The 21734-nt window shown below is 43.8% G+C and overlaps 1 protein-coding gene across 8 annotated transcripts in view; it reads right to left on the minus strand.

Annotated features, from left to right (window-relative positions):
* Nucleotides 1-918: 918 nt before the first annotated feature.
* Nucleotides 919-21734, minus strand: part of KIF17 (kinesin family member 17) — a 50980-nt gene continuing 30164 nt past the window's right edge. For 3 of the 8 annotated variants that reach the window (XM_081177364.1, XM_081177363.1, XM_081177362.1), the window contains 9 exons: nucleotides 16207-16316; nucleotides 15286-15433; nucleotides 13925-14019; nucleotides 11794-11927; nucleotides 9660-9891; nucleotides 6932-7190; nucleotides 5636-5709; nucleotides 4526-4646; nucleotides 919-2536 (listed from right to left, as the gene is read on the minus strand). In XM_081177364.1, coding sequence (XP_081033490.1) covers nucleotides 2337-2536; nucleotides 4526-4646; nucleotides 5636-5709; nucleotides 6932-7190; nucleotides 9660-9891; nucleotides 11794-11927; nucleotides 13925-14019; nucleotides 15286-15433; nucleotides 16207-16316 — 1373 coding nt within the window. In that variant the 3' untranslated portion in view covers nucleotides 919-2336. The remainder of the gene's footprint in view (nucleotides 2537-4525; nucleotides 4647-5635; nucleotides 5710-6931; nucleotides 7191-9659; nucleotides 9892-11793; nucleotides 11928-13924; nucleotides 14020-15285; nucleotides 15434-16206; nucleotides 16317-21734) is intronic. The other 5 variants (XM_081177369.1, XM_081177368.1, XM_081177367.1 and 2 more) reach the window with 5 other exon arrangements.

Consider the following 21734-nt stretch of genomic DNA (forward strand, 5'->3'; position numbering starts at 1 on the left):
CCCTAATCTAGGAAGGAAGAGCACCTTGTGCTTCAGGGACCTCCTTCAACAGTTTACTGATGTAGAGTCGACTGATTTTGGTCACTGCCTAAATTTAACGCCTACTTCTGTGCCACATCTAGGATTTAAGAAGGAAAAATTTATCTTATTAAAGAGAAACTAGGGGTGCTCTCAGACTGTTGCTTTTTCTGCATAGGATTTAATCACATGCCAGCAAATTCAGGTTGCACAACTAAAGCAAATTTGCAGCTCTGGCACAAACAACTCGCTTCCCCAAGCGACTGGACTTTTTGTGGTAAGGGAAGTGATAAGAGCGAGCCCTGGAAAATGTGTGGTAACGTGTGCTTGACACAAGGTCACCTAACCAACCTGCAAACCAATCAGGATGAAGGCTCAATAAACAGGTTGCCTGGGAAGCAGCATCTCTTTACTAACCTATTTGGTCAGACAAACTGCATCCTGGCCATTCTTAGCCCTGTCTTCCAGCACCTGCTATAAAGGTTGGAGACACCACCATATGTGGAGGGGCAAATATGGCATCTACGTTTGGCCCGATGGAGACATGCAGCAGTTTGGTACTGGTATGCAGCAGCCTCCCATTGTACTTGAAGCTCCTTGATTGGGCTGAGGCACAGACCAGCAGAATATCCGCTCTGCTCTGCGCCCCCGCCCTGCCAGGAATCTGTGGTATGAGGGAAGCGCAGATATTGCATGCTAATCCCAGATAGGGGACTGGGAGGGAGAAGGCAGGAAGTCATTCAGAACCCCCAGCGTTTGGGGTCCAAGGTTGCAGAGATTCTTAGCAGAGATTCTCATCTTCCCTGCCCTCTGTTTATGGCACATTTCCTTCCAGGGTTACAATTAAATTGAGAATGGATAGTGGAGGACAACATGGGCTATAGAGCAACCAAGCTAAAGTTTCATTAACAGGCAGTTTATTGTGCTCACATAAAAGGTGAAAACAAAGAAATCAACTAACACATGGACAGAGAGCAGTACCTTAAATTAACATCTGACTCCCACATGAATGTGCTACTCTTACTCCCACTCCCGTTTTCAACTGTTCTCTCTAGTGCACAAAGCTGGTGAATTATTGTGCAGTATCAAAAGCCCACGTTCTGTGGTGAGGCATCCATCTTGAAATGGGCTTGAAGAAAGCAGTGGCTAAGGCGTGGCAGTGAAACTGTTGTAAGAGTGTATTCTCTTGCTATGGTGAAGGAGGAGGGAAGTGCCTGCTGGACTGAGGTGATCTCAGGCTGCAGAAGTGACAAGAAATGCTCTAGCTAAAAATGTAAAACTGAAGAGCTTTGGAAATTGACATTAATTAATTTAATGTCCCCAAGAACAATGGGGTGTAGAAAAACCATACTGTGCCTTCTGAGCAGAAGAGAAATGATCTGGGAAATCTGTCTATCTGCCCCCCTGCAATCCTCCCCTCCAACACCCTATATGCGGATGCAACTGAGCTGCAATGAAATGCTGGGCTGCTGAGTGAAGAGCAGGAGAGAAGCTTCTGGAGTCCAGCTTTTGGGGAAGCCCAGGCATTGTGAGCTGGGCAGACATACCCACCTTTCTCTGACCCCCTGCCTATATTGACCGTGGAGCTTCCCAGCCTTACTCAGCCCTCTCAGCTCCCCTTGAACGCTGCTTGACAGGTAGGCAGCCCCCAGGAGGCATTCCCCACCCAGCACAGCATAAATTTAAACTGCGCAGGTTCTGCTTTGAGCACTATTCTTCTCAACTACTCAAAATTCAGCCCCCTTCAGCCACTATTCTGCTCTTGAGTGTAGAATGGATCTCCCTTCTCCTCTTGTCTGTCTGCTTCAGAATCCCTCAAAATCCAAAATGAGAGCAGAGTCAGGATCTAAACTGAGCTAAACAGGCAGGGCAGTGATGTTACAGGCTATTCAATGGGCTTTGGGATTTTATGCCAGATTATGCCTTTCCTACAACAAATTAGGGAGGCAAAAGGCAACACTTGGATAATCTTAAGGTCCACCACCAAGAATTCTGTTCCATCTGTTCTGGGTTTGAGTTCCCTTCCTGCTGCCGTGCATTTCAATGATTGGGAGAGGAAGAGCAGACTGAAAGGCAAGGTCACTACAAAATGGCAAAGGAATAGGCAACTGTGAGAGAGGTATCAGCCCCACCTTGAACATGGAGGGCTGACCACACTATCGTCTGTGGGAAGCAGCATTTAATTGCTTTCACTCTCCCCAAAAGGGAAAGAAAAGCCATGGATCCCTTTGAAAAGCAGCTATGGTCCCCAAAATGGGGGTCAAGGAAGGGTGTCCAGATGTTGACTAGCCTGGCAAGCAGACCAACAACCACAGCAGTCAGAGAGGGTCGCCGCCACTCAAGTTGTTCCGGCTTTTCTTGCGCTTTGTCTTGGCTGACGGAGAGGAGAAATCCAGAGATTCGAGACGAAAGGGACGTGGCTGGGGCATCTCCACCGTTTGGGCAGGGGGGATAGGAGCCAGGCTGGAAGTCAGGATGGAGGTATTGTTGTTCAGCAAAGGGGGAGAATTATGGGAAGCTGCAAAGGACAAAAATACAGAGACACACACAAACAGAGAGAGAGAGAGAGAGAGAACATTGAGATACTTGGTCTAATTTCAACATGAAACACTACATCTCCCTGGAGAAACCTATACATCACTTAGCATAAATATTTTTTAATACTCGGGGCTGCAGTCCCACCTCGCTCCACTCACCAACCCATTTGCCAATCCTGCAACTTCCCTCTCTTCACCTCCCCTCCCCTTGCCCATCCCCTCCTTCTCACAGCTCACCTGAACCCTCTTCAGAGGGTGGTTTTCTGACACACCTCCTCTTCCCCTCCATTAAACCTCGCTGCAGCCATGTTTAATGGATGGGGGAAGGTGCTTCACAGAGCGGTTTGGCAAATAGGTTAAACAGATCGCCCAGTCCACCTGCCCTCACCTCCTGACAGCCACATGAACTACATCATCAACAGCCTTACATTGTTATGTATATAGGAAGATTTTGAGGCTATGCTTTTTAAAGATTTTGAGACATGCTTAAAAAAAACAAAACCCTGTACATTGCCTATTGTGTATGTGTGCATATTAGATACTTGTATAATAACAGAGGATGTTGATGATATGGAATAGGTACAGTGACATACTAACACCACAGTCCTAACCATGTTTACTCAGAAGCAAGTCCTATTAACTTCAGTTAAATGACTGTAGGACTGCAGCATAAGGCCTGACCTTGTGTAGTACAGTGCCATCCAGGAAACTATTAAGCAGTAAGTCCCTAGTTTCAGTCTTGTCACTGGGCCCTTACAGACTGTTGTTTGGGTGGGATTCAATCACATGATGCCAAATTCACATTGAAACTAATTCCAATTTGGTGCTTTTGCACAACAGAACTACTGCAAAATCAGATTATAACAATAAGGAAAGTGATGGGGAAACAGCAATTACTTGATGCAAGGTCATCTCTTTGCAACCTCTTTGCAAACAGATCAGGATGAATGCTCAATAAACAGGTTGTTTGGAAGTGAGGATTGTCATGGACTTGCTGATAGGTGCGTCAGTCCCTCCAACGCAGCTCGTCATTTGCAAAACAGAGATAATAATACTTCCTGGCCTATCATCCAGGATTGTTGTAGAGCAGGGATGGGGAGAAACCTCTTTGGCCAGATCCTTATCATGATTGGTCTCATGGGACAAATTTGACAAGTGGGTACAGCCTGTCAATTACATGGCACCACAGCAATGCCATCTGCAAGGTGCTACTGAATTGGAGAGGGAAAATCCCTTTTAGCAAGAGCAGAAGATTCCATCAACAGGAGGGGGGGGGGGAAGAGAGAGACTGAGATTTTAGCATTTTGAAGGTACTCCCTTTTTTACAGTGGGCATTTGCAGAGCAGGCTCTCAACATTATCCACATAAAAAGGAAGTAGAGGGTAGAGAGTGGAGGGGGGGCAAAGGCTACTGAGAAAGGAGTCTGCTGATTGTGTGCTGCTGCAAAGTATTTTGCAGCCTTGGTGGACCTGAACTGCATGGACACTCTAGTGCACAGGGCTAATCCTTCCAAAGGTTTGCCTGCTCAGCTGCTACAACCTTGAACTTTAGAAGTCTAGTAGAGGGGGAAAGGAGCAGCTGGGACTCCTCCTGCCCACTGCCAATGCTTGCAAAAGGCACCTTTCTTTCTCCCTTCCCTGTCACTTGATGGGGAGGAGGGGAAGAAATTATGTTTTGGCTTGCAAGCTCATGTTCCCTGTTGGGAATAGGCAGTTGCAGCCAAGGCAGAACTGAACTCTGCCCTTGCACTCTTGTGTTGACAGGTGGTTCTGGTGCAGACAAAACTGGACCCCCGGGTGAGCCAAGATCCTCCCACAAGTAGGAGTGTTCCTGCCTCTGTTGTAAGGAATACTGAAATAATATTTCAGAAACCTTTTGGACACCTTAAGAGTACTGTACAAATGTTGAGTATTCTGTAGAAGTCAGGCAAACCTTTTGAAAAAAAGGAAAGAACAGATGAAGGGCTTTACCTAGACTCTTCATGGGGTCAGCACTGAGAATCTGGCTTGCTCGTTTTGAGCGAAAATAGTTACTGGCAATATTCTCACTATCACTCTTGCTCAGCATCACTTTATAGCGGTCTTCTTCCTGCTGGGAACATAACCAAGCAGTCACCAGTTTATCATCATTTAACCTAAAGAGGTCACTACTGTTCACATTTTACACATGAGGGAAACTGAGGCTGAAACCTGACATGTCAGCCCCACTTTTAACCTGCTGAACTACACTTACTTCTCTGTCTAGTTTCCACGCTGGTGTCCAAAAACTAGGTTACAAGCCATGGAAAAAATAATCTAATCCAGACCAAGTTATCCATGGGGTATAAATGAGAGGGTTGAGAGCTTACTTAATGTATCCTATGAAAAGCCATTGTGTGTAGAAGAGATTAACTTCTCATTTAATTTCTGGGGGAGTAACAGCACTGTTGAATGTATGCACTCTGGTTAAACATGAAAAATCAGAAAATATTGTTGCATGCCACCCCACTCTGAGCAGTGTGAGATTCCAGGGATTCAAGGAGTTTACCCAGAGTTTGTGTATCTTTTGGAATGAGGTGCAGCACAGACTGTGGTGTCCTATTTACACATATCTACAACCTGAGCCTACAATGGAGGAGTTCACAGCATTAACACAGCAAGAGGGTCTGGCTTCACCATGACCATGATTGCTCCCAGTTGGTCGGTCGGAGGTTTCCACACTGACTTGGGGACTGATTTATATATTGTACTCTAAATTAAAGAATGCAGGAGATAGGGCCAATTCCTTGCTGCTGCTGCCGCTGCTACTGCACCTTTGCCTTGGCTGCTGGAAGAAGGCAGGAGCTAAACCCTGCCTGCACTCAAGCCCCCACCCCTAATATCTTCCTCCAGTGACCAAGCAGTAGGGCTTCAGGAAGTTTCACTTTCCCCCCTCATTATGAAGGCAATGTGTGAACCAGCTTGGAGATCAACAGAATCCCCTGAAGTTTTACCTTCAGCGCAGACTCCCAGCTGTCATGCCAGTGAAGCACGCTGGATCATTTATTATGTGTACATTGTGTAACATTCTCAGTATTGCCCAAGTACCCTTCCTTAGCTTACCATTGCTGCTGCATCCCCATTCTCCGATGATGAGCTCTTCCTGCCTGCTTTGGTCTGTGACAATGATGAAACTGCTATGGAAAAGAAGAGTAAGGGTGGCTCTCAGCCTCAGTAGTGGCTCATTTCTCTGCTAGTTTCATGTCACCTGGGGCCAGGATCCAATATGTGCATAGACTTACAAAGGCCTATTTAACAGCTTGCTTTCTAAATGTTTTCAAAGCGGGGATGCAATAAATTACATCCGTTCATTAGTCAACAACAGTTGCTGTTGCTTAATTGGTGGAAGCCAATCAGAGGGCAAATGTCAATTGGTTGGTCAGACTCATATTTTGACCTACCGTATTTTTCGCCCTATAAGACACACTTTTTCCCCTCCAAAAATGAAGGGGAAATCTGGGTGCGTCCTATGGGGCGAATGCAGGCTTTCCTTTGATTTCCCCCCTCAAAAAATAGGTGCGTCCTATGGGCCGGTGCGTCCTATAGGGCGAAAAATACGGTAAGGCTTGAGCAGTTTAGTCTCTTTCTCACAAACCCTCTATTGATCATCATCATCATCCACCCTTTCTCCCAAAGGAGCCCTGGGCAGCAAGGAGCATTTAAGGAATCATTTTTGAAAAAATGCAAACATTAATTGTGGGTGGGTGTGATTATTGGGATCACAACAGGCAAGCAGGACTCTCCAGGACTCTTGAGGAAAATCCTTCATTTGAAGCTGCTATTTGCACTGGGAGGAAATCTCCATTAGCACCAATAGGGATTTTCTCATATATAGCTGTAGTCATGTACACACTTACCTGTGAGCAAAAGAATGAGGCTTAAGTCTGAGTAGGCATGTGTGGGGTTTTTCAGCTGGAGAAGCAACACCTCACTGCATTCTGCAGTTCTTAAGTTGTTCTCTCTCCAGCTGGTTTCCATACCAGAACTGAGCTGGGCAGAGAGAAAAAAACTTAAAGGAACAAAGCGTAGTGGTGGAAGGGGTCACATTTTGCTCCCCTACTCTGAGAACTCCATTTTGAACGCAGTAAGTAGATCCACACACACCCCACACACATCTTGCTTAGCTCCAAGTCCATGAGCCTGAAGCCTGTTCCCGATTTCATTGTGCATGAAGGTGAGATGTGAAAAGTATTTTAAATAGTCCCAGAGTGACCATGAAGGAAATAAGATACCCAAGAAGTCCTTAACAAGTGAGTGAAACCTACATGAAAATCCTGGGAGACCATTTTTGCTCCATTTTGTATGAATGGGCAACCAGAGCAATGCAACATGGTAATTCCGAGTTGTTCTTCTTCTTACCTGCAGGGAGGCTGGTCTTTTGAGAGACAGGCTCTGGGATTTTCCAGCAGCCTGATTCTTCATCCCACGTGGACTCCCGTTTGATTTTATCAAAGTTGCTGTAATTACAGTCCCGCCGTATGAGGGGTTGCACCTGGTCTAGCAGCTGTTGATAAAGGAGGAGCTCCCGCTCTTGGCGGCGGATGGTGGCCAAATAATCAATCTTCTCCATTTCAAATTCGGACTGAAGGTCTTTGATTTCAGTCTCAGCAACCCTCAGCTGGGAAGAAAGCAGCCAGTTATGGGAATAAGAACTAAGTAAAATGTTGGGATCCAGAGTCCTTACCTGAGCCTATCATAGGGCTGGCTCACACCTGCATGAGCATCACCTGAGGAACTTGCACTTGATGATGGGCATGGAACTAGCTCAGCTGAAAATCATAATATAACTACAGAACTTTTTTTTTTAAAAAAAACAACTTTTTATTTATTGTTAACAAAACAAAAAGTGAAAACATAACAAAAAGAAATACAACAAAGAATCAACAATATCAGTCATAAAGCTCATCTCGCTCTCAGGCCGAGGGAGCTGGCGTTTGTCTACAGACAGCTTTCCGGGTCATGTGGTCAGCATAAACCGCTTCTGGCGTGATGGAAGCCAGATGGAAATGCCGTTTCCGTGACAGATGGCCATCCAACCTCTACTTAAAAACCTCCAAGGAAGGAGAGTCCACCACCTCCCAAGGGAGACCATCCCACTGTCCAACAGCTCTTACTGTCAGAAAGTTCTTCCTGGTGTTTAGTTGGAATCTCCTTTTTTGTAACTTGAAGCCATTGGTTTGAGTCCTGCCCTCCAGAGCAGGAGAAAACAAGCTTGTTCCATCTTCCACGTGACAGCCCTTTAGATAATGGAAGATAGCTATCACCTCTCCTCTGAGACTCCTCTTCTTCAGGCTAAATATCCCCAACTCCCTCAGCCATTCCTCATCAGGCTTGGTTTCCAGGACCTTGGTCAACTTGGTTGCCCTTCTCTGCACACGTTTCAGCTTGTCAACGTCTTTCTTAAATTGTGACACCCAGAACAGGACACAGTATTCCAGGTGGGGTCTGACCAAGGCAGAATAGAGTGGGACTTTTACTTCCCTTGGCGCATAAAGGTGTATAAGTGCACAGTGTACAGTTAACACTGTGATGTATACTGATACTATTTTATCAACAGAAGTGCCCTACTTCCCTTGACTAGAACACTATACATTATTATTATTATTATTATTATTATTATTATTATTATTATTATTATTATGATGTCACCCTTCATCTGTAGATCTCAGGAAGGTTCACAACAAAAAATGCAAGATAAAAAACACAAAATACATAATAAAGACAAGAAGTAAACCAATAATCCCCTCCCCCCCCACTCCTACAACACATTTAAAGGGCTATTAATTAGCCCAAGTGCTAGTTGAAGAGGAACGTTTTTGCCTGTGCGTAAAGGTGTATAATGAAGGTGGCAACCAAACCTCCTTACGGAGAGCATTCCACAAATGGGGAGCCACTGCAGAAAAGGAACGTTCTTACCGAAACTCTCATGGAGGAGGCCCATGAGGAAGGGCCTCAGGGGATGATCTCAGAGTCCAGGTAGGGCACTTCTGTTGATACAGTCTAAAACAGTATTAGTATATATACACAGTGTTAACTCATGTTAAGCTTGTGGTCTACCAAGACCCTGAGATCCTTCTCACAGGTTGAGCATTGCTTTCCTTTTTGGTGAAGACAGAGGCAAAGTAGATGCTGAGCAGTTCCGCCTTCTCTCTGTCACCCAATAGCATTCTCCATCTTCTCCATGCAAGGGACATACCACTTGGTCAAATATGGAGGTAGTCTTGGCTCCTTTAAACTTGAATGGTTGCAGCTTGTTCTGCAGGGTGGGGAAAGCTAAACCTGTTGCAAATTCCCTTTTCTATACAACCATTTCTGGTAAAGGAGCTCTGCCCTCATTTCCATAAGACCTCTCTGGTTTTCTCCTCTCTCCCCACCACCCTTTCTCCTCTAAATGTAGATACAAAATAAAATGGTGGTGATACTACTAACACTACTTATATTAGTATGAAAAGCAATGCTTTAAAGCAATGCTTCTCAAGCTAGAAAATTGCTGAAGGTCTTGGTGGACAACTTAATCATTTTTCTGCCTGTTACAACAATTGCAATGCGCTGTGTGAGATGGTGTATGCTTTTTGAATTTTATGGAATTTAAGTTGTAAAACAATACAATGTAAGAAGCATTGCTGGATTACCAAATAGGCAGAGTTGGCACTGGCCTGGGGGTCCACGCCTTTTAGGGATCCCACAACAACGGATTAAAATTATATTGATTTGATCTTGAAAGAATTTGAATTTGGAAGAGAAACCTGCATTGACTCAGAAACCGAGCCCACCATCTGCAAGATTTCAACTGCCTAGGGGCCTCCACAGGGTTTAATCTGGCACTGGTAAGAACTTAAAGAAACAATAAATATACCATTAAAATCAATGACTACTGAACATGGACAAGGCACAGACAACCTGAATGAAGCTTGTAGACAACTGGTGGTCCATGCACCATAGTTTGAGAAACCCTGCTTTAAAGGTCATGGTGAGAAGGACCTGATCCTAAGTCCGTTACTGCACAATGCCCTTGCGTATCTAAATGTGGTGTGGATAGCTGTCCTTACCCACCACTGTACAAGACTTCAGAGGGGAAAGGAATCACCTTTTCCTTCATCTTCTCCAACAATTTGCTTTTGGCTCGCACTTCTTCCTGGATGGAATCATAGACGTTGAGCAGGACCCAGTCACTGCTGTCCTCATCTGATTTCTGCAAAGCTGCCAGCAGCTGCTTCTTCCGCTCATCGGCAATTTTCTTTCGCCGTTTATGCTTTTCCTTCAGGTCTTTGTTCTTGGCCTGTTCACCTCCCACCACCTGCTGCTCCAGCATCTGCAGTCTAAGAGGGTCGGAGGCAATGTCTTAGCTCTAAGCACAGCTTGCCCAACTTTCTATATTCAGTCTCTCCCACCTCCATTTTGCCACTAACTTGTCTGCTGAGGATCCCTGAAACTTGGAACCCCTGAACTTTGCAAAAGATTATTGGGTGCTGGCCAGTCCTGTTCAGCTTCCCAGCTGCTCCCCTTAGGCTGTGCAGATATGAAGCACATTCTTCCCCTCAAGCCATTCTGGGCGCTAGATTTTCCTCCTCACAGAGTTACAATTCCCAGCAACCTTTAAAAAACACAGTGCCCAGAATTCTTTGAAGAAAAGAATGCTTTGTATGTGCCTTATATTCCTTATAGTGTGGGAATATACGAAGACAAACTGTAAGCAATTAAAAATGTTAGTAGGATTGACATAAACATGAGCAGTAAGAAATAACGGGAGTAAAAATGATAAATTTGTAAATAGGTTTGAACTGGTTATGCAGTATGATTATGATATAAAATAAGGAACCACAAGGGGGAGGGGAGGGAAGTCAAATAAATGTAGGTTAAATTTGTTTAGATTTAATTATTGTTGTTGAAACATTGTAAAATGGAAAAATTAAAAGGGGGGAAAATAAAGCTATAGTGTGTAAGTCTAAACTGAGACTGTGCCAGAGATGGGTGGGGTAAAAATTTATTATTATTATTATTATTATTATTATTATTATTATTATTATTATTTCCAACACATTGTAGGAGAATACTGGTGATAATGGGCAGGCTATTTTGCAGTTTTAGGGAAACTTCCCACTATTTCTGATTTTGTGACAGAAACCTCAATAAATCTGTCAAAACCCCCCCAAAACAGAGTTTGAGAACCAATGTTCTAGTGCACTGAAGAAAATAAATACCTCCAAAAGGGAAAATAATTTTTCATGCCCGGCAGAGCCTGCACATTCAAAGGTTGTTGGAACTGAAGCAGGAAGTGGGGTCAGCAGGGAGACAGACTTCAAAGGCTGGCTGGAGAGGCAGCTGAAACAAGATCCTCTGGACCACAGCTGGTTGCTGAGAAGCTGAGCCAAGGGAGGCTGAGAAGGAAAGCATGGTGGAAAAGCCAGCGGGGACAGAGGAGGAGCAGCTGAGGAGCCACTGTCTTGAGGGAGGAAGAAGTTGCCATTCAGGTCACAGACCTTCTACCTTCTGAACAACAGAATCCTCCACAGACATTGCCTTGGCATGCCCAGTCAAGGTGTGGGGAGAGAAACTGTGTTGGCCACCAGGCAATGGCTTTTCCCACCTGCCTTGCCTCCCCCCCCCCCCCCCGCAGGCCAAGGAGCCTTTCCCAGACCATGACTTGTAAGACAAGCAGAAGCAGAGGCAAAGAGAGGAGTTCAGGGCTTTTCTTTTTTAATAATTTTATAAGTTGTGCGTCTTTGTTTCTCAGTTTGATCCTTTTACATGGTTTTGTATGTATTGTGTTTTGCTGTTATTATTATTATTATTGATTATAGTTTAGCAATTATTTATTGTAATTGTTAATAATTAAACAGAAATTCACTCTTATTTACTGACATTTAATTTTATTGTGCACTATTATATTCTAATGGATTACTTTATATGATGTAAGTTGTTTATTCTAAAGTTAGGTTTTTATTACGACTTTTTTGTATTGGAGGAGGTGCATGATCTTTTGTTCTTTCTTCAGCTTGTAAATTGACTTGTGCATAGATATAGAAAGGGGGCATACACATTAAAAATGAAATGAAATGAAGGTGCATGCGGGGACTCCACTCCCCCAACACGGAAGGAAAATGGAACAGTGTCTGCTTCAGGCCTCGAGGGCCCACACGGGAGCCTCTCTGGATCGGAGCAAAGGAGCAAGTCCAGCAAACCTTGCACCCCTTGATGGTCTGTCTATTCCTCACACCAACCTGGCAAGTACTTGCTGCTGGTTCACTGCCACTGGGAGTTCCTCAGCCACATCAGTCCCAGGTGTCCCCGGTCTGACAGCTTTCTCCAAATTCTGGGCCACAGAAGGAAGAGGCGGCTCAGTTGTGTTGGACTCCTGAGTGTAAGGGAAAATAGGAGGCAGCCATTCTGAATATGCATGATATCCACATTGAGGGATGGACTGAAGCTGATTCACATACAAGTTTCCAAAATTCAACATCCTATATTTTGCCTGTCTCCCAGAAGGGATTGGGAGAAAGGAAACAAAGACTGGCCCATCCACTGGACACACAGCCTGAAGTCTGAGGTCAAGGCTTGCTGGAGCATTGTGCACCCAGCGTTTGGTTACTACTGCTGTTGGTTTTGCTGCTGCCATACTTCAGTCCCAGCCAACCCAGCTGTTGCGCAAGGTTCTGGGAGAGGAAAGGGAGAGGAAACCGTTTGCTCCCTGGACATGCCCTGAAGTTGCTGGGCAACAGTGAAATGCTTCTATTATCAACCAGCAGAGAAACTGAGCTGCTGACTTCACAATGCACACTGCAGTGTAGGAATCTCAACTAAAGCATGTTTACCCAGAATTAGTCTCACTTATTTCAGTGGGATTTATTCCTGAGCAAAGCCTGGGTGTAATCCTATGCCACTTACTGGAGACCTTAGTGGGACTCACTTCTAAATAAACACACATGTGCTTGAAGGACTCATCCACACTTCCATTTGTCCTATGATTTCTAGGTATGGGTCACAGAGGTCCTTTTTTTGTCCCACCACTTTCCCCAGGAAAACCCGCTGCTTACTGTAGAATTGGAACAAACAATTGGTTTTTCTGAGGATTGTTGTTTGTTCCGATTCAGCAGTAAACAACGTGTTTTCCTGGGGAAAACCTCTGAGACCCATGCCTAGAAATCGTGGGAGAAGCAGACATCTGGATGAGCCCTTAGTCTGGTTTTCAAAACTGTTTTAATCCAGGAGAATACCTATTAACTTCAAGTATAATTCCTTACTCGAAGTTATCTCATGGAACTAAATATATAAAAGTACTGGCTTTAATCATTTGTTACATTGGACACAGTTCATTAAATTCACTTGAATCCCATAATTAAGCACCACGAAGGGTGCTTAAAGCATCAGCGAAAGGAGGCATTCTGGTGGCAGCAGTCGGGGGGGGGGGCAGACGCACATTTCTGTTTCACTTCACTTCACAGGATGGGCCACCACTGGGTCCCTCTAATAACTTGGAGTTGGTATAATGGATTAGAGTAGTCCTTGAAAACTTATACTAAAATAAATTGGTTTGTCTTTAAGATGCCACTGCTGCGTCTGAGTACACCACAACACAGCATATATTCAAGCAGGGCTAACCTGTAAGATATAATGGTTGAGAAGTGGTTTGTGACTAAAAGACTACTCTGCTGTGAACCTGCTAAAAAGCTTTTGGGAAGTCACTATCCCCCCTTGCTGACCTAATTTACCTGGCTCTTGTAAGAATTACACCAAGGGCTATGTTTCAATGTCATGATAATCCACAGTTTATTGTGACAGTAATCAGAATAGGCAGGCCTTGGGCTTGGACGCTCCCCTCCCCTCTCTTCTCCCACCTATGCTGTAGCTGCAAAGAGAAATTTAGAAGCATTCACATCTGGGGGTTTTATTTATTAAGCACAGCTTATTGCATAAAGAACACAATAAATATTAACAAACCTACTTAAAAATTTGGTTTAAGAAGTTGGCTTGCTTCACAAGCCCATAGCTAAGAATAACCATGGTTTAGGGTTGGGCATAATGCTAAACTGCAGTCAGTCAAAGACAGAAGCAGAAGTGGCCAGTCTCTTTGCAGCTGCTCCTAAAGAGAGGGAAAGGAAGGGGAGGAGGGTGTACCTAAGTCGACAAAAAGTCATGGTTTCTATCATGATACCTAAATGCAGTGATATAAATGGTATATTATTAAATGGCTATTATTATTAAATCCAAATCGCCTCCAACTGAAACACACTCCAGTCTCCGGTGACGGAGCTACTCTGCATGGCCATCGGTGGTTCACGTTACACAGACCCTGTGTCATTTTAGAAGTATTTGTATGCATGGCCATCATTTCATCTGTTGAGGGAAGTTCACCTTCCTGGGTACCTTGGCTGACACTTCAGTTTCTTTAGCAAGGCCTGGAGGCAAAGAAGCTTGGTCAGCAATGGCTTCAACTGTCTGGGTGGTTTCTAGAGAAAATAAAGGAAATGCAAAGAAAAAATGAGTTTTATCCTGAAGCTCTGTTAAGCTTGAGAGAGGCAGTAGTTTTTAACTGAGAGTGATGCAATTTTATACATTTATATATTGACTTCTAAAATATCTACTTTGCCTTCCATACAATACTGTGGGCACTTTCAATAACTAAGACAACAGAATAATAAATAGAGCAACAATAATAACAAAGCCTTAAAACATTCTAAAAGGCAACAACAGCAACCACGATTTCTTTAAAGAACCAGTCTCTTCCTCGTCATATTGCACAGAAGTTGCCTCAAAAGAGGGTCCTCAGGTTAAAAGGTATAAATGAATACCATCAGCTGTCGATTTCCAACTGGCGGGTAGGAAACAGACACACCTTATTGGTAGATTCTCCTGCAGATTGACTATTGACCATTAAAGAATTAGCCCAGCCCCTAAAACTTTTATCTTGAATATTGCAGGCTGGAGGAACAAATTAGCTGACCCAGATTTTAAAAGGTACCGACACACATTTGACATAGTCTGTCTGCAGGAGATTTGGCTCCTGGAGACAAACTCTCTAAAGCTCCAGGGCTTTAGGACATGGGAGGAACCTGCCCAGAAAATTTCCTTGCTCAGGCGTGGAAGTGGCAGTTCAGCTATTCAGAAATCTGTCACTGTAGATGCAGAGATCGCAGAGATAGAGGACCAGGTGCTAACCATCCGGGCTCACAAGCTGCGTCCGTTGATTTGTATCACCCTCAGACATGACAGCAGAGATTTGGCAAAGGATAGGAGAGTGTTGGACAGAGTCTCTACTGGATATCCTAACTACCTTCTTATTGTATGTGGGGATTTTAACGCCAGAATGGGGAATGACCTTACTCATAAGTAAGGCCCTGGGCTCAAACAAGAGGATGTCTTGAGCATTTCCTGTTCCTCAAATGATAAGACTGTCAACAAATCAGGCCAGGAGCTTTTTCCTTTAATTTAAAAATATCAGCTGGTGGAGCAGCTGGCTCTGAGCACCATCTCTGGAACCAAAGAAGCGTCAAAATAGTACATCCTAATCCTATTCAAGAGTGCAGCCTACAGTCTCCTAGTTTGCATCATTTGTTCTTTTAATTTTACTACTTTGCATAATTTAACCTGAAACTTAATAACCTGAAATTATTAAACATAATCTAACTGCTGGTCATAGAGATGTGCAAGGCCACCCCACCCCTTCCAACTCAAAGGAACATTATTCAGCCGCTCTTCTGGCTTCATGGCTATACCTGCTTCCTTTTGGAGGTTCTCATCTAAAGTATGGAACTTCATGTCATAAGCATTCCTCAAGGCGCTGATATCCTCCTCCAGCCGGGCACGAGACTCTTGTTCCGCTTCGTAGTCAGCCTTCAGCCGCGCCAGCCTCTCCTCATACTCCTGAAAAGGTCAAGGAAAACAGCTGAGGGATCCTGGTGTGGCACATTCCAACTCTAGAGAATATTTGTTGAGGGAGGACACACAGTGGTTTTGCTCATTTATATTTTCAAGAGAATTGAAAACTTTAGATTTTTAAGAAACTTAGCCTTAAAGTAAACTTTGCTAAGCATATTTAACTAGAAGGAAATACCATGGATATCATTAGAGGTTTGTTCATTATTATTATTTTCAAATAGCTGTGCTTAGGACCACAGCTAAAATCAGAAGGTCAAACTCTGGCAATCAAGTAGTCAGGAGAAAAGATCTTTTCAGTTGTGATGACCTATCTGTGGACTGCTCTCCCAAAGAGGGTCCACCTAGCATTGTCACTAGTTTCTCGGGTGTTTTCTCAATGATGCTGATACATACACATACGCATATAGGTTGGTTGGTTAGTTAGTAAGTTATTAAAATAATGATAAACCCTTCGTTATCCAATTCCAGGGTGGTTTATAAAATACACTAAAGCAGCATATACTAAAACAACAGTATCTCAAAACATTGGTACAATAACCACAGCAGAAAAATATAAAGGCATATTACCAAAAGCTAGGTACTAAACTCAGCAAATTCTTGACAAAAGATAAATATTTAATAGATGATGGAACATAATTTAAACCATAATATGTGTGGTTCAGCTAATTAGAAAAGTTACCTGGCAAGTTTGTGCAAGGAAGACTGTACTGGAATCCCACCCGTCCCTATTGCCAGAAGATGTGGTTGCACCAACTTACTTCTCGAATTAGCTGCTTCTCTTTCTCAATATCTGCCAGGGATTCAAGAGAGGGCTCTGGCTTCGCCTCAGGCTGAGCAGCCTCAGGAGGCAGCATGTGAGACAACTCCACTAAGGAAGGAGAAAGGACATAACTGAGAAGATGGCACACCTAGAAAGCTTGGAAATTGGGCCTGGGAGCAAAGCTCACTTTTTCCTGACCACCCAAAGGAATTCATTTCCAAATAGTTTGATATAGTTTATATTGACCACAAATATATTAAGAGCCTTTCAAAACCCTGGAATGTTCTGTTTCTTTTGTTATTTAACAATGGGAAATATACACTGGTGAGTCTGTTGTTGCGGCCAATCTTGATTTCATACCCTTTGTAGGTCACCTAGCCTGGTGAGAGGACCCCTCCCCTCTGAACTGTACTTCGGCCAGGATGCTGAGGGGTCCCTGAAGTGCAGCAAGACCTGTACCAGCAGTTGGCACTTCCAAGAGGCGAGGGAACAGACTGACCACCATTGCTCTCTCTGACATTTCTATTTTACTGTTATCAACCTCCTCAGGAGGAGAGGCAGCGGTGTGTCATCTCCCCCTCTCTGAAGCACACCTGGAGCGCAGCAGCAAGACCAGCACTAGAAATGTTATTGTCAGTTAACTCTCATTTTTGTTTTGTATTTATGCATTTATGTATGTCGAGATTATTTTTTTCTTTGTAATACTGAATTTATTCTGTGTTTGTTAAATTGTTGGATATTTGTTATTTTTAATTTACTGACTTGTTTTGTATTACATATTTGTATTTCCATGCACTCTATCGATGTCCTGAATGTTTGCCATAGGCTGCTTTGGGTACAGCCCATTGTGGAAAAGCGGAATATAGGTAAGTAAAACCAATCAATCACTGTGTGAAATCACAATTTTCCGAGCACTTAAACCAGGGGCAAAACTAGGCTTTCTTTCATCTGGGTCAAAGACTCAGTCTAGCACCCCCTTGTGCATATATTATAATAGAAACTGTGATAATGATCAGACACATACCAGAGAGTACGGTAAGTCCTGTTGAACTCAGTGAGACTTACTTCTGAATAAAAATGCTTAAGACTGCAGTATAAGACTGTACAATCTTTACACAGTGCCCTCTTTACATACAAGTAAGTTGTCCTCTAGATACAGACACATTCAACACACACACACACACACACACACAGAGAAAACATATTACAAGCAAACAATACTTCAAAGTGCTTATCTTGTGAATTTGCCATTTATATTGTCTAATCATGACAAAAGCTCCTGTTTCCGAAAGATACAGGAGGTGGTGTTCTGATCTCTTTACCGCTTTTAATTGATCTCTGAGATGCTGGATGCTTTTAGACTCCAGAGCCAAGGAGGCCGAAATCTTCAAAGTGGGCAGAATTGAACTTCCACAACAACTTCACAAGCTTATTGAAAAAATCTGGGAAAGAGAAGAGATCCCAGCAGACTTTAGGGATGCCAAAATTATCAATCTCTTTAAAAATGTGACAGAACTGATTGTGGAAACTATCGAGGCATCTCTCTATTAGCTGCGGCCGGCAAAATTCTTGCAAGGATCTTAGCAAACTATCTCGTAACAATATCCAAGGTGACCCTTCCTGAATCCCAAAATGGTTTTCAACCTTCTAGGGCGACAGTGAACATGATTTTCACCACTCGACAGCTTCAAGAAATATGCAGAGACAAAACCAATGGTGTTTATTGACCTGACTAAGGCTTTCGACACAGTAAATCATAATGCCCTGTGAACTGTCCTGAAAATTGGCCGTCCAGATAAATTTGTAAATGTCATTTGGCTCCTCCATGATAATATGACAGCAACAATCGCAGATAACAATGGCTCTCAAAGTGAACCATTGACAGTGGGATCAGGTGTTAAACAGGGTTGTGTTATTGCCCCAACTCTATTAATTATTTTCATTGCCATGATCCTACACTTTGTCAAAGGGAAACTCCCCACCGGAGTAGAAATCATATACCGAACAGATGGAAAGCTCTTCAATCTGAGCAGGCTGAAAGCAAAGAGTAAGGTTACCGTAACTTCCGTTATAGAGCTTCAGTATGCTGATGACAACGTAGTGTGCGCACGCTCAGAGGATGACCTACAAACCATCCTAAATATCTTTACAGAAGCTTACGAAAAGCTTGGCCTATCACTCAACATCCAAAAAACCAAAGTGCTGCACCAACAAGTACAAAATAACCCCTCTGCAGCGCCACAAATCCAACTCAATGGTGTAACATTGGAAAATGTCGATCACTTCTCCTACCTAGGCAGTTATCTTTCCACAAGGGCCAACACTGATGCCGAAATCCAGCATCACCTGAGCTCTGCAAGTGCAGCTTTCTCCTGATTGAAGTGCAGTGTTTGAGGACCGGGACATTCACAGGGAAACCAAAATGCTTGTTTACAAAGCTATTGTACTACCAACATTACTATATGATTGTGAAACATGGACCACTTATAAATGCCATCTCCAACTCCTTGAAAGATTCCATCAATGGTGTCTCCAAAAACTTTTACACGTCACTTGGGAAGACAGGCGAACTAATATCAGTGTACTGGAAGAAGCAAAGATCACCAGTGTTGAAGCAACGATTCTTCAACATCAACTGCGTTGGACTGGTCATGTTGTGCGGATGCCTGATGATCGTCTTCCAAAGCAACTACCGTATTTTTCGCTCCATAGGACGCTCCTGACCAAAAGACGCACCAAGTTTTTAGAGCAGGAAAACAAGAAAAAAAATCTGACTCAAATTTTGTACTAAACTATTTAAAACAGCAAAGTGTGTTGCTTCTGTCCACTTTGCTGCTTTAAAGCGAGCCATGGTATATAATGATGAGAATGGAAAAAGGACACATTCCATTATAATGTAGCTGTTTTCGTTATCATTGGGAAGTCAGTATTGGCAGCAGTCACAAAAACTAAAATTTGAGCATTTTACTGTTATTAATCAAGAATATTAATAGTCAGGGAGAGAAACCAGGGCTGTGCAAATGAGAAGTGCTTGGAGTATGGGGGAACAGCAAAAAGATGATGATGATGATGATGATGATGATGATGATGATGATAATAATAATTTATTATTTATACCCCGCCCATCTGGCTGGGCCTCCCCAGCCACTCTGGGCGGCTTCCAAAAGAATATTAAAATACTGTGAAGCTAAAGATCAAATGATTGTGCTCCAGTTCGTAAATCTCTGAAGTTTTCTCAAAACAGGCATGGTTGTTTTGAAAGGAAGATTCAAAATGGAGTGACTGAGCAAAGAACAGAGGAGGAAAAGAGGGCAGATAAATAGCTTCCATTCAATACCAAGAGAACACAATGTTTTTGGTTTAGTATAGGTGGACTGTACTTGTAAGAATTTGTATAATGAATTATAGAGTTGGAGTGGAATATCAGAGCCTCTTTTCAGCAGTAAAGATTAGCTACTAGGAACATGGTCCACACACACACAGGATGTCTGGTTATAGCTGTGCAGTTTAAACTGTTCCTGAGCCAGATACCTGCTCAGTTTTAGCTGAAATTACTATTACTGGTTTGTAGAGATGCTTTGCATGTATTTATGACTATTTCCCCAAAACTGCTACTTGAAGAAATCCCCAAACTTACTATTTTTAAACTTCAAATGGAGCTCAGAATCCAGTTAGGCAATCCTTTGCAGTTGAATTAGGAGGCACTGAGAGACAGCAATTTGCTGCTCCCCACCCCCACCCTCCACCCCAGGAGCACACAGCCTTCCCTCTGCTTGCAAACCTTGCAAACCTTGTCGGGACTTCAGGGGAAAGCAAAGTCTGTAGGCAGAGCAGTGTGGCTCCTCCCCCCACTCCCAAAAAGCACCCCAGCAGCACACAGTCTTCCCTCTGCTTGCAAACCTTGCAAACCTTGTCCGGACTTCAGGGGAAAGCAAAGTCTGTAGGCAGAGCAGTGTAGCTCCCCACCCCACCCCCACAAAGCACCCCAGCAGCACACAATCTTCCCTCTGCTTGCAAACCTTGCAAACCTTGTCGGGACTTCAGGGGAAAGCAAAGGCTGTAGGCAGAGCAGTGTGGCTCCTCCCCCCACCCCCAAAAAGCACCTCAGCAGCACACAGCCTTCCCTCTGCAAACCTTGCAAACCTTGTCGGGACTTCAGGGGAAGCAGAGGCTGCCGGTAGAGCCGCGTGGCTCCTCCCCCCACCCCCAAAGAGCAGCCCGGGAGCGCACAGCCTTCCCGCTGCTTGCAAACCTTGTCGGGACTTCGGGGAAAGCAGAGGCTGCCGGCAGAGCACCGTGGCTCCTCCCCCCACCCCCAAAGAGCAGCCCAGGAGCACAGGACAACAGCGATTTGGCTCCAGGGAACACACATTCGCTCCATAAGACGCACAGACTTTTCCCCTTACTTTTTAGGAGGGAAAAAGTGCGTCCTATGGAGCGAAAAATACGGTACTCTATCCCAAACTTAAAAATGGAAAGCGTAATGCTGGTGGTCAACAAAAGAGGTTTAAAGACTGTGTCAAGGCAAATCTTAAAAAATGTAGTATAAACACTGACAACTGGCCTGCGAGTGCTCCAAAGGTGTCATGGGCTTTGAAGACACTCAAACTCAGGACGCAAGGGAGAAACGTACTAAGAAGAAGGCACGCTTGACAAATCCACACCGTGATCAACTCCTGCCCAGAAACCAATGTCCCCATTGTAGAAGGACGTGTGGATCCAGAATTGGCCTCCACAGTCACTTACGGACTCACTGTTAAAACCGTGTTCATGGAAGACAATCTTACTCGGCTAGGAGGGATCACCAAAGAGCAGTCGGAGGAATCTCACACAGCCTGGGAGTCTCCATGGTGCCCCTCTGGAGGTTTCATCCAGGGTAAAACCAGGTGAGCCCCCCCCCCCCTACGAACCTGCTTAAACTGCAGTATGGGAGTTTCGGAGGAAATGCCAATCTTCCTAATGATAGCAAATGCCACCGCAATTACAACAAGAGATTGTAGCTGTGCCACCATCAAGGACACCTTTTTAAAGAAATTGTTTTCATTAAAGTTTTTTGGGTTACAGAAGTACATACATCATCTCTATTTTCAGATCATAAAGTCCTTTTTACAGATCGGTTATATCTGATGTGAGACTTTGAAGGTGTAAGGTTGGGGGAGAAGATAGGTGGGGGGGAGAGCAGGGGAAGAGACAAGGGGCGTAGTAAATATTTATTATTTTACAAGGTGTATGTGTGAGGTTTTTGTGTCAGGGTCACATGAGTAGGTTCTTTTCCTGTCCACTTACTAGTTTTCATCAAGGACACCTTTGGGTTAGTGCCCATCAGCAATGCAATTCCTAGTGTCAATGTTGTGTTGTAAAAATTATTTATTTTGTATTTCAGAATACTTCAAAAGATAATACTTAGAAACCTAGCACTCCCAAGACAGCATGTAATACTCCTTTAACATTTTAAATATTATTTTTGAAGTGGGAAACTCTTATAGCAATGCTCTGTCATTTTATGACACTTTTGTTCCTTTTTGC

The sequence above is a fragment of the Podarcis bocagei genome (genome assembly GCF_964188305.1).
Source record: "Podarcis bocagei genome assembly, chromosome: 17".
NCBI classification, from domain to species: Eukaryota; Metazoa; Chordata; class Lepidosauria; order Squamata; family Lacertidae; genus Podarcis; species Podarcis bocagei.